Here is a 12,345-nt window from a genome sequence, read left to right as displayed (position 1 = left end):
ATTATACAAGAAACCTCATTCTTCCTGTCCTCTAAGTGAGGAAAGAAGCACCCAAAGGGCACAGAACTTGCTCTAAATCACTTGCTGGCTAAGTAGGAGGGAGAGCTTGAACCCAGTTCTTTCTGTCTCAGAATCCCTTGCTTTGTTTGGGATACTTTATGGCCTTCTTCCCATTCTGGTTCTAATGCTACTTAGGCAAGTCCCTGGAAAGAAAAGGAGATGGCAGGCACACTAAACTGGCAGATTCAAGAGTTTACTGTTTATATTGGAAGGATTTTGTTTGAAGTTTTTAGTTTGTTGCTTTAATAAATTTTGAAAGACTTAAGTATCAATAGCTTGACATATAACCTATTTTTCACAAAATTCGTATAGTTTTAGGAAAAGTGCAAAATTAACTAAGTTTTAGGGAGACTTTTCTTTAAAAAATAAGATTATGATATATGGGGCTTATATTTCACAGTTTACAAGGCATCCATTTGATATCATACTACTTCTAAAGTTTAGCTATTGCATCTGTGGAGAATAAGGTTTACATTCAAAGAAATGGGAACTGTTCTCTTTGAAATGAAAATAAAATATAGAAAATTTAAAAACAGGTAATTTTGTTACATTCAAATACATTTAGTAAGTTAAACTAGGTCAACGTAGTCCATTCATTAAATTTCAGCTTGAAAGAATTCTTGGAGTTATCTTTTAATGAATAGATAAAACCAAATTTGTAATTAGCATATTAATTATATGGTCTTTAGAAATGTATGTGAGAGCTCTTTAAAACTGTTTTTTTAAACATTGTTTTTCTTAAAGCATTGCCCCTGAATATCTGTTTTGTGTTACTGATCTATCAATCAAGGAAGTATTTGCTAAAGAAAGGAAAATCCTCCCCGAGCCATTCAAAATCATCACACATTCTGAATTAGGAGGTACTTTTTTTGTTTTGAGACGGAGTCTCACTGTGTCACCAGGCTGAAGTGCAGTGGCGCAATCTCGGCTCACTGCAACCTCTGCCTCCCAGGCTCAAGCAATTCTCCTGCCTCAGCCTCCCGAGTAGCTAGGACTACAGGCGTGCACCACCATGCCCAGCTAATTTTTGTATTTTTGGTAAAGATGGGTTTTCACCATGTTGGCTAGGATGGTCTTGATCTCTTGACCTCGTGATCTACCCGCCTCGGCCTCCCAGAGTGTTGGGATTACAGGCGTGAGCCACTGTGCCCGGCCTAGTAGCTACTTTTAATGCATTTTCTTTGATTTCCCTGATGCAAAAGCACAAGAAATTTTTTTTTTGATGATAATATAAAGTCCAGTTTCTCCTATAACAAGTGTTCTAATCTTATGAGCATATTTCTGAAGGATTGCAGACACAACCTAGAGGAAACCCATTAGATATGACCCTATCCAAGTAAGATATTGAGGAATAAAAAAGAAGATAAAAGGCCGGGCATGGTGGCTTACACCTGTAGTCCCAGCACTTTAGTAGACTAGGTGGGCAGATTGCTTGAGTCTAGGAGTTCAAGACTAGCCTGGCCAACGTGGTGAAACCCCATCTCTACTAAAAATTCAAAAATTAGCCAGGTATGGTGGCACATGCCTTTAATCCCAGCTACTTGGGAGGCTGAAACATGAGAATCGCTTGAACTCAGGAATCAGAGGTTGTAGTGAGCTGAGATCATGCCACTGCACTCCAGCTTGGGCAACATAGTGAGACCCTGTCTCAAAAATAAAGAGAAAAAAAATTTCATCTTTAGTAGAAACTCCTTGTAGAAATAATAAATTTCAAAAAACCTATACATTTTTCAAAAGTAAAAATTTATTTTTGGCCCAGATAGAAACTGTTTTGTACTGTTCCTCTGTTTTTCATTGCTGAGAGGTAATAGTGAAGCAGCAAGGTTCCTAAAAATATAGTGCATTTTAAGATAAAATAGATCTCAAACTATTAGATAATATTTAAATGAGGATTCCTCTAACTAATAGTATTCAAGCAAATATACTATGTAACACTTTAAAATTTTGTGATCTAATATTACTTTTAATTTCTTTTTAGTAAATTGATTTGATAATAAATTGAGATATAATTCATTTTAGCAAACTTACTGTTATACAAAAGACAGCTTAGATAATTGGTTGTGAGTTCATAAAATAATATTTAAATTTCTGAAAAGGATTAACAAGTATTACCTTTAAATTTTTTCTTTTTTAAATTATAAAAGCAGCACATGCTTACTGAAAATGTCAAACAACTCATGTATGTAAAGTTAACATTAGTCTCTCTCTTTCTCTTCTTCTTTCCTACTTCCCATTTTCTGGAGTACCATTTTGGTAATCTCTTTCTAGACTTTTTGCTATGTACGTATAAACATATACATACATGTACTGCACATGATTTGGGTTTGTTTGCTTTAGTGAAACATACGTGTTCTGCAGACCTTTTATGTTGCAACAACCATTGACAACCTTCAGCTGTGTTGGAACTTACAGAGCTCACATATGCATATATGAGCGTTCTGTACAGGTGGTTAAATCAGAATTTCTTAAATCAATTAATTTATCGAGTTGAAGAATATTCAGATCGCCTTCAGTTTTCAGTTTTTATTATTATAAATGAAATTTGCAACAAAATTTTTGTATATAGAGTCTAGTATATCTATAGTTTTGTCTGATAAATTCTTAGAATTGGAACTGGTAAATTGATGGGAATATACATTTAGAATTGTGATAGGAATTTCCAAATTATCCTCCTAAAAAGTGGTACCAGTTTACAACTGTGTACTGCAACCCCATGTCTTTTTCAGACTGGAAGTTCTCATACTCTTCAATATTTTCTGGCCTATATGCAGAAGTTTTCTTGTTTTAGTTTGCATTTGTACTATTTGATTTTCAAGGGAACTTCTACATTTTTTTATATGTTTACTAGACATTTGGGTTTCTATTATCTGGTTATTTGGCTTTTTAAAATTGATTAGTAAGTGTTCTTTGGACATAGTGACTATTAATCTTTTATCAATTCTGTTTCTCCCAACCTGTCTTTGTCATTTACCTTTGTTTGTAGTCATTTAACAAACATAAATTTCTAATTTTTATGGAACTTCTCATCTAGGAACAAATTTCTCTGTATTTTTTCAATTTTCGTTTTGATCTTTCAATTATTTTATAGTTTTTCTCACATATTTCTTATATTTATTCCTATGTGTTTTTAAATATTTTTTATTTTTAATTTTAATTGAAATTTGAGTGGAATCACTTCTTCCCATAATTTTTTTTTTTAACTATTAGGAAAGTAATATATGTATGTTTGTAGGTGTGTGTGTTTAATGTTTGTCTTGGAACTGACTAATTTACAGGTCTGTATTATTAATCCTAGTGGTTTTTCAGTTGATTATCTAGGTATGCAATTACCTTATTTGCAAATAATGATACTTTCATCATTTCTTTTTTACTATTTTAAAAATATATACAGTATATTTAGGTGTAACATATGCATATATTTTAATGCTGAGTATATTGTTAGCTCTATTCTGATAGGTACCCTTTATCTTTTTTTTTTTTTTGAGATGGAGTTTCGTTCTTGTTGCCTAGGCTGGAGTGCAATGATGCAATTGCAGCTCACTGCAACCTCTACCTCCCAGTTTCAAAAGATTCTCCTGCCTTAGCCTCCAGAGTAACTGGGATTACCAGTATGCGCCACCATACCCGGCTAATTTTTTTTGTATTTTTTAGTAGAGAGGGGTTTCATCATGTTGGTCAGTCTGGTCATGAACTCCTGACCTCAGGTGATCTACCCACCTCGCCTCCCAAAGTGCTGGGATTATTACAGGCATGAGTCACTGTACCTGGCCTACCCTTTATCTATTTAATGCAATTTCCTTCTATTCCAAGTTTAGTATGTTCTGTTAAAAATCATAAATGGATATTTTCAATAATCATATTTTTCTCTTTTTATCTATTTTGTAGTCAAGTAAATTAATAATTTCCTTGTGTTGAATGTTATTTTGTTTTCTTGAAATAAGCATTTTTCATTCTGATTATAATAACAATTAGACTTAAGGGCTGGGTGTGGTGGTTTATGCCTGTAATCCCAGCGCTTAGGGAGGCCAAGGCAAGAGGACTGCTTAAGGCCACAACTTTGAAACCAGCATGGTCAACATAGTGAGACCCCATCTCTACCAAGAAAGAAAATTATCTAGGCATGGTGGTGTGTGCCTGTAATCCCAGCTACTTGGGACTATTTTTTTTTTTTTTTTGAGACGGAGTTTCGCCCTTGTTACCCAGGCTGGAGTGCAATGGCGCGATCTCGGCTCACCGCAACCTCCGCCTCCTGAGTTCAGGCAATTCTCCTGCCTCAGCCTCCTGAGTAGCTGGGATTACAGGCACGCACCACCATGCCCAGCTAATTTTTTTTTTGTATTTTTAGTAGAGACGGGGTTTCACCATATTGACCAGGATGGTCTCGATCTCTTGACCTCGTGATCCACCCACCTCGGCCTCCCAAAGTGCTGGGATTACAGGCTTGAGCCACCGCGCCCGGCCAGGACTATATTTTTATCTGATAAATTCTTAGAACTGGAAATGATGAATTGAAGGGAATACAATTCAGCCGGCTGAGATGGAGGATCACTTGAGCCTAGGAGTTAGAGGCTGCAGTGAGTCATGATGGCACCACTGTGCTCCAGCCTGGGTGGCAGAGAGACCCTCTCTCAAAAAAAAAGAAAAGAAAAGAAAATTTGACTTAATATTTTATTTAGGATATTTACATACATAGATATTTGTTTAGGGTATTAAATCATGCAATTAGATTTTATATTAGATTATGTAAGCCTTGTGGAATGAACTGTAAGGTTATCTTATGCTTGAAAAATTGTAACCACAAAGGAATTATCTGTTTTTGTTTGTTGATATGTTGTTAAATTCACTTATAAGATGATATTAGGGGGTTAGCAGGGTAAGTCTTTATTACTCTTTCAATTTCTTCTATTAAAAGTTATTGGTCTATCTGGCCAGGCACGGTGGCTCTCGCATGTAATCCCAGCATTTTGGGAGGCTGATGTAGATGGATCACTTGAGGTCAGGAGTTTGAGACCATCTTGGCAAAACCTGTCTCTACTAAAAATACAAAAATTAGTTGGGTGTGGTGGCACGCACCTCTAATCCCGGCTACTGGGGAGGCTGAGACACAAGAATTGCATGAACCCGGGAGGTGGAAGTTTCAATGAGCTGAGATCATGCCACTGCACTCCAGCCTGGATGACAAAGTGAGACTCTATCTAAAAAATAAATAAATAAAAATATGATGGATAAATGAATGAATGAATGAATGCAGGGATCAAGATGAAGACAGATTTTTCTGGGGAGAGGAAAGAAATAAGTATAGGGAGTTCCTGCTGGAGCCAGGGAGTCTTGCAGTCTTGGGACCAAATGCCTGCATTGCGACTTGGAGGAAGTCAGCAGCCTCTTTATTTTTTTGTTATTTTTATTTTTCTTAGTTGAGGTGGGAAAAAAGTTATTGATCTCTCTGTTTTTTCCCTCTTCTTGGGTCAAATTTTGATTAATTAAATATTAGCTGTTTAATTAAATAAATAATTAATTTGTTACTTTACTTTCCATCAAAATTCTTTTTCATATAAAGCAGTAGTTCTCCAAATGTGCTCTAACATCCCCTAGAAGTCCTTGCAAGGTATTCATGAGGTCAAAAGTATTTTTTATAATTTATAATAATTTGCTTTTTTCACTCTCATTCTTTTAAGAGTATACAGTGGAGTTTTCCAGAGGCTATGTGATCACAGCCAAGTGAATGTAGAGGCAGATATGAAAATCCAGCTCTTAAGACGTATTTTAAAGAGATTTGCAAAAATGTATCACAGCATCAGTTTTCTCACTAAGTTATTTTGTTTGAAAAAGTATGTTTTTCAAGAAAAGTTATTTATGTTAACACATAATGGATTTATTACTTTGTCATTAATTTTTAATGAATTAATAAATTTTTTTAAAATTTATGGTTTTAATTGCTAATATGATAAATATTGATAGCTATGACCAACATAAACAAAAGCTACTTGAGGTTCTCAAAAACTTTTAAGAATGTAATGGGTCTTTTAACTAAGCTGTTAGAGAACCACTGATATGCATATAACAATTAAATATTTTTGAAGATGCCTGTACTTATCTTCTATAATTCTTCATATCTTCTTTGAATAGTCTACATGTGCATATATCTGCATCTGTATATACAATTACATATTTGCGTGCATTTTTGTTTTTACACATTTATTGTGTGTTCATGTATGTTTGCCAACGGAACTGCAACTTGAATGGGAGCACTGACCTACTTGGTGTTTTGGTTCTTTCTTGTGGCTGATATTTTGTACACAGGCCAAGTTTCTAGAAGTGATTTAGTTATGCGAGCTAGTGGATTTCTAATGATAGTCTTGGATGAAAGGCATGGAGTTCCATAGTGACAGGCAAGAGAGTTGGTGGGAGCGGGTCCTCTAGGGAAGCTGCTGTCACAGGTCAGCCTTATCCTCTGATGGTTGTGCTGGATTTCTTGAAACTTGTATTGTGCTCAAAGCAGGAACTCAGAGGTATCCTTAGAATGAGGCTTCACTGTACAAAGTCCTGGCCCCTATGAAAGTGTCAGTGAAGATGCTGGCTCTCTAAAATCAAATTCAAAGAGGAAGTACATTTACACTTCTCAGCCACACCCAGCTGCCAACAGATGTTTGAGATCCTTGCTTCACTGATGTTATTAACTCTAGAGTTACCTGAAATTTAGTTGCTATATGTATTCTCTCTCATTTTCACATGACACTAAAAGGTCAAGACTGAGCCATATCTATCTTCATTTATTTTATCTATCCTGGAGCCTTTTCTTTATTGTGACTGTTCTGTCTTTTCTGATCCCCCACCCTGCCTCTACTCCTACACCACCCCACTTGTAGAATTTCCTCTTCTTATTTCCAATGAAATCCTTCAGAGCTAAACAAACATCAGCACCTATAGTGTTGGACGACACAATGCAATTTCCTTAAAACTCACAACATAAAAATAGCAATACCAGGAACTGGAGCAATAGAGCTGTGCAACCTAATTTGGCCCCACAGATTCATTCTATCTTTGCTGGTCTGTCCTTGCTTTTCCCCTGTTGACTTGTCCCAGAAGAAGATCTTCAACCTTTTTAATGCTATGTAAATTTTTATTGCCAAAGTAGAGACAAAACCTAGAGTTAAATGGTCTCTTCTTACGTCTCACTTCATTTTCTCTTTTCTCAATCGTGTAGGGAAAGAGAATTTTGATGGGTTTTTTAACATGGCTGACATAAGTTTTATTCATCAGAGGAGACATCCAGATTCAGTCTGCTACATTCATTTAATCACAGGTCTGACATCCAAGGCTTTGGGGAAAAGAAGAAAGTAGGATTGAGATGGGAGGTGGTGGAGGCGAGGTGGTGCAGGAGTCAACTAAGTGGTATATCAAGCAGTGATGATAGGAAAATATTCTCCCATCTTCTCTTACCTTCCTCTTTCTGCTGCCACGCCTCAGGCACAAGGTGAGGGGCAGGCCCTGGAGAGGCAGATGTTCAAGGTTATATAATGCTGCCACAACCCCGACACACGGTGAGGCGCAGGCCCTGATGGGGCAGAAGTTTAAGGTACTAGCAGGCTGGGGATGGGGAGGAGAAAAAGGAGGAAATCTTAGGCGGTGGTCTGGATGGAGAGAAGGAAGAAGTTTCTCTTGTCACTAACCTCCTTATTGAGCCCAGTTCCCAAATGGCTATTAGTATGCAAGAAAAAAAAATACATAAATGTATGTATGTATGTATATGTGTTTGTGTATGTGTTGGGAGAAGAGTTTGGAGCAGGGATTACTGCTAAATGCCTCCAGCTGCCCACACAACTGTTGTTATTTTTCTATGTCATTATTCTCAGTCTATATTTGTATAGACTGAAAAAACCATTTAACTCTAGGTTTTCTTTGTTATTATAAATGAGTCCAAGAGATGTATAAGAATATAGTTTGAAGGGCATTGGTGGTGATTTAGAAACCTCAACATCACTGCCAATCAGCAAGTCCTGCCAATCTGCGTCTTCAATGCTTCTTAAAGCTGGCTACTCTTTATCCTTACTAGCATTGCCATATTATTTCTTGCTTTAGTTGACCAAAAATCTTCATTTTCTTTAATTCCCATATTTTTCTTCGAATTCATAATGCAACCACAGTGAGCAATCCTGAAGAGAAATATACTTCATTCCTTAAAGTTCTTCTGTGGCACCATATTCCTTAAGGGGAATATCTAAATCCCTTAGTATGGTTACAACGGTTCTGTGACCTAAGTCCTGCGTCCTCCTTTGCATTTCCCAGCCACACATCCTCAGCTTTTTAGAGACCACTGACATAGTCCTCAGAACCTTCCCAGTGCTCTCTGGCATTTGCACCTTAGGGTTTCCTCTGTTTGCAACATACTTTCCACATTTCTTTACCCTGTGAATTCTTTTTTTTTTTTTTTTTTAGATGAAGTCTTGCTCTGTTGCCCAGGCTGGAGTGCAGTGGTGCAATCTCAGCTCATTGCAACCTCCTCCTCCCAGGTTCAAGCGATTCTCTTGCCTCAGCCTCCCTAGTACCTGGAATTACAGGTGTGTGCCACCATGCCTGGCTAATTTTTGTATTTTTAGTAGAGATGGGGTTTCACTATGTTGTCCAGGCTGGTCTCGAACTTCTGACCTCAGGTGATCCACTTGCCTCAGCCTCCCAAAGTGCTGGGATTACAGATGTGAGCCACCACACCTGGCCTACCCTGTGAATTCTAAGTAGCTGATTCTTCGAAGCTCAGATTAGGTATCACTTCTGCAAGACTGAGCTGAGGATTCTTTACATGCCCCTCCTAAGTGTATCTCTGTCTCAGCCCCCACCACTCTGCATTTTAATTATTTTCATTAGTGTTACTAATTATTAATGTATTAATATTTATTTATTTATGAGTTCATGGGTTTGCTCATGGGTAGAGACTGATTTTTTTATCTCTGCTTTCTCAGTTTTAATCTCACCACATAGGCAGTACCCCCTAAATAAATTGAATACCTTCATCTTGTGGTTTGAGAAACCCAGAGAGAGAAGCCACCTTGCTAGGGATCACACAATAGAAGCAGAGCCTGCCTTTTTTTTTCTTTTTTTGAGACACAGTTTTGCTCCTGTTGCCCAGGCTGGAGTGCAATGGCCCGATCTCAGCTCACTGCAACTTCTGCCTCCTGGGTTCAAGTAACTCCTGCCTTAGCCTCCCGAGTAGCTGGTATTACAGGCATGTGCCACCATGCCTGGATAATTTTGTAGCCTTAGTAGAGAAAGGGTTTCTCCATGTTGGTCAGGCTGGTCTCGAACTCCCAGCCTCAGGTGGGTGGGATGTGCAGAGATGTGAGAGTGCAGAGATGCCTGAGTGCAGCCACAACTTGTGTGGGACTCTGGGGACTGCCTGCCTCTCCGTGTTTTCCCCACAGCAGAGGCGCGGCCCCAGCCAACCCCGCACAAAGGAACCCCACACTCTCAGGACCGGCACCACAAGTCCTGGCTGCGCAGCTGGGTGCTCGTAGGCTCCTGAGATGCGTTGAGGAGTGAGGTTTAGGCCGGGACGGAAGTTTTGGGACTGAGAGCAGGTCCTGGTAGGCCATGCGAGGGCAGAGGTGGCACTGTTGGCTGCCTCAGGGACATGGAGGGCACGAGTCCCACCGCCGCCACTGCTGCTCCCACAACCCCTCCTGCCGCTACTGCCTGCACCTCCCTGCTGCAGCAGGCATGATGGCAGTGGCCACTCTGGAGGGTCCACGCTGCCATCACTGGGAACAAGTTGTGCCTAGCTTGCAATTAATTTATTCCACTTGGCTCACGTCTGAAAGAATTAATGCAGCTAATCTTTCCAAGTGATCATCAGTCTTTAGGAGTCTATAGAATGCCCTGCTGTTCACTTGAAGGAAGTCCTGTTAGTTTAGAAGGACAGGGCTCTACAGCATATACATAAATTAAGCCATGTCTTGAAGTGGATGTGAATGATAATCTTTGACCCTTTTTTGTGACACATAGAAACAGAAACTACATACTGTATGGTATTTTACTGACTTATACAATGTTTCTGTCATGTTTACAAAATGCTGTGTGCTGTGGGGGACATACCATTACCTTTCTTTAAGGTGAAGCTGTGGGAGTCTAACAGGAAACAGAAATCTCAGTGTCAGTCACTTACTATGCAAAGCATTTGGCATAAATTTCATTTAATCCGGGCCAGGCGCAGTGGTTCACGCAGGTAACCCTAGCACTTTGGGAGGCCGTGGCAGGTGGATCACTTGAGGTCAGGAGTTCAGAGACGAGCCTGACCAACATGGCGAAACCCTGTTACTACCAAAAATAAAATTGCCGGGCGCGGTGGCTCACACCTGTAATCCCCACACTTTGGAAGGCCGAGGCGGGCGGATCACGAGGTCAGGAGTTTGACACCAGCCTGACCAACATAGTGAAACCCCGTCTTTACTAAAAAAATACAAAAATTAGCTGGGTGTGGTGGTGCGCATCTGTAGTCCTAGCTACTCAGAAGGCTGAGGCAGGACAATTGCTTGAACGCGGAAGACTGAGGTTGTAGTGAGCCGAGATCGCACCATTGCACTCCAGCCTGGGCGACAGAGTGAGACTCCTCCATCTTCAAAAAAAAAAAAAAAAAAAGTACAAAAATTAGCTCAGTGTGGTGGTGGGCGCCTGTAATTCCATCTACTTGAGAGAGTGAAGGAGGAGAATCACTTGAACCTGGGAAGCGATGTTGCAATGAGCTGAGATCCTGCCACTGCGCTCCAGCTTGGGCAACAGAGTGAGACTCCATCTCAAAAAACAAGAAGAAAAAGAAACACTCATGCCTCATTAATGAGAAATAGAAATCTGTAGGGAGGAGAGGGATACCCCTGTTGAATTCGTAAGCCACAGTAAAATCTTACCGCATTTCTGATTTTAAATGAGACTGAGGTCACTGGTAAATTTCTGAATACTAACTCATCTCCTAAAAACGGGAGTTTGATTAGCAAATTAGTTAAGCACTTCAGTAATGATACTGAGACTTAATTTCATGTTTCCTCCTTTTCTCTTTCTGGGTGTGACTAAATTGCCTACAGCATGCTGCATGGTTGCTGGTAAAACAGGAAATGGGGTAAGTAATTTAGGTAGGGAATTTTTGCTACCACTTAAATACAAGCTACCTGGTTCTTAAAGTACTTTTACCACTACAATCTCTATTTTTAGAGTGCATTCACTAGCTACTAGAGAAATTAGCAAAAATAACCAATTTTTGTTGTATAAATTTAGGGTATCAACCTTATTTCTTTAGTTTATTTGCATAGCATATTAGTTTATTAAAACTGATTCATTTTTTGTGTATTTTAACATGAATGTAAATACATGTTTTATATGCATTAGGCACTTATATAATGTAGTTTGGGCAATTATTTTTTAAAAATAAATTTTATTTATTATTATTTTTTTTTGAGACTGAGTCTTGCTCTGTCACCCAGGCTGGAATGCAGTGGTGTGATCTCGGCTCACTGCAACCTCCACCTCCCTGGTTCAAGCAATTCTCCTGCCTTGGCCTTGCAAGTAACTGGGATTACAGGAGCCTGCCACCACACCTAGCTGATTTTTGTATTTTTAGTAGAGATGGGGTTTCACCATGTGGTCCAGGCTGGTCTCAAACTCTTGACCTCAAGTGATCCATCTGCCTTGGCCTCCCAAAGTGCTGGGATTACAGGTGTGAGTCACCACACCCAGCCTAAAAATAAATTTTATATTGGTCTTAGAAACTAAAGTATAAAACTATGTCATAAAAGATAAAAAGTAAATAACTGGCAGAACAGCAGTGAGTTTACACATAGGTAAGACATAGAAAACATAGATTCACTATCTTTTATCTGAAACCCCTGGAGGCCAAAAATATTTTGAAATATAGAATTTTTGGATTTGTAAAATATGTTGTTAAAGATCATATATACCATATCCTTCTCCCATAGGCTCTGGGGTGGTACTACGTAATCAAACATATTAATATTTCTGCAACAAAACATATGAATATTCACAGTAAGTTTGATAAAGTCTCTAAATCGCCTCCTTCAAGTTAGGATTTGATTGTCAACTGAGTTTAAAATTTTTTTTTTTGGCCGGGTGCGGTGGCTCAAGCCTGTAATCCCAGCACTTTGGGAGGCCGAGGCGGGTGGATCACGAGGTCAAGAGATCGAGATCATCCTGGTCAACATGGTGAAACCCCGTCTCTAATAAAAATACAAAAAATTAGCTGGGCATGGTGGTGCGTGCCTGTAGTCCCAGCTACTCAGGAGGCTG

At 39.0% G+C, this 12,345-nt stretch overlaps 1 protein-coding gene across 13 annotated transcripts in view; it reads left to right on the top strand.

The window, feature by feature from the left end:
- Nucleotides 1-12,345, top strand: part of PUS10 (pseudouridine synthase 10) — a 70,079-nt gene that overhangs the window by 24,641 nt on the left and 33,093 nt on the right. For all 13 annotated transcript variants that reach the window (XM_017544992.2, XM_017544990.2, XM_017544993.2 and 10 more), the window contains one exon: nt 11,130-11,164. In XM_017544992.2, coding sequence (XP_017400481.1) covers nt 11,130-11,164 — 35 coding nt within the window. The remainder of the gene's footprint in view (nt 1-11,129; nt 11,165-12,345) is intronic.

This window comes from Cebus imitator, unplaced genomic scaffold (genome assembly GCF_001604975.1).
Source record: "Cebus imitator isolate Cc_AM_T3 unplaced genomic scaffold, Cebus_imitator-1.0 Scaffold175, whole genome shotgun sequence".
NCBI lineage: Eukaryota > Metazoa > Chordata > Mammalia > Primates > Cebidae > Cebus > Cebus imitator.
The sequence above is the reverse complement of the archived record's forward strand: the minus strand, read 5'-3'. Positions and strand labels throughout refer to the sequence as shown.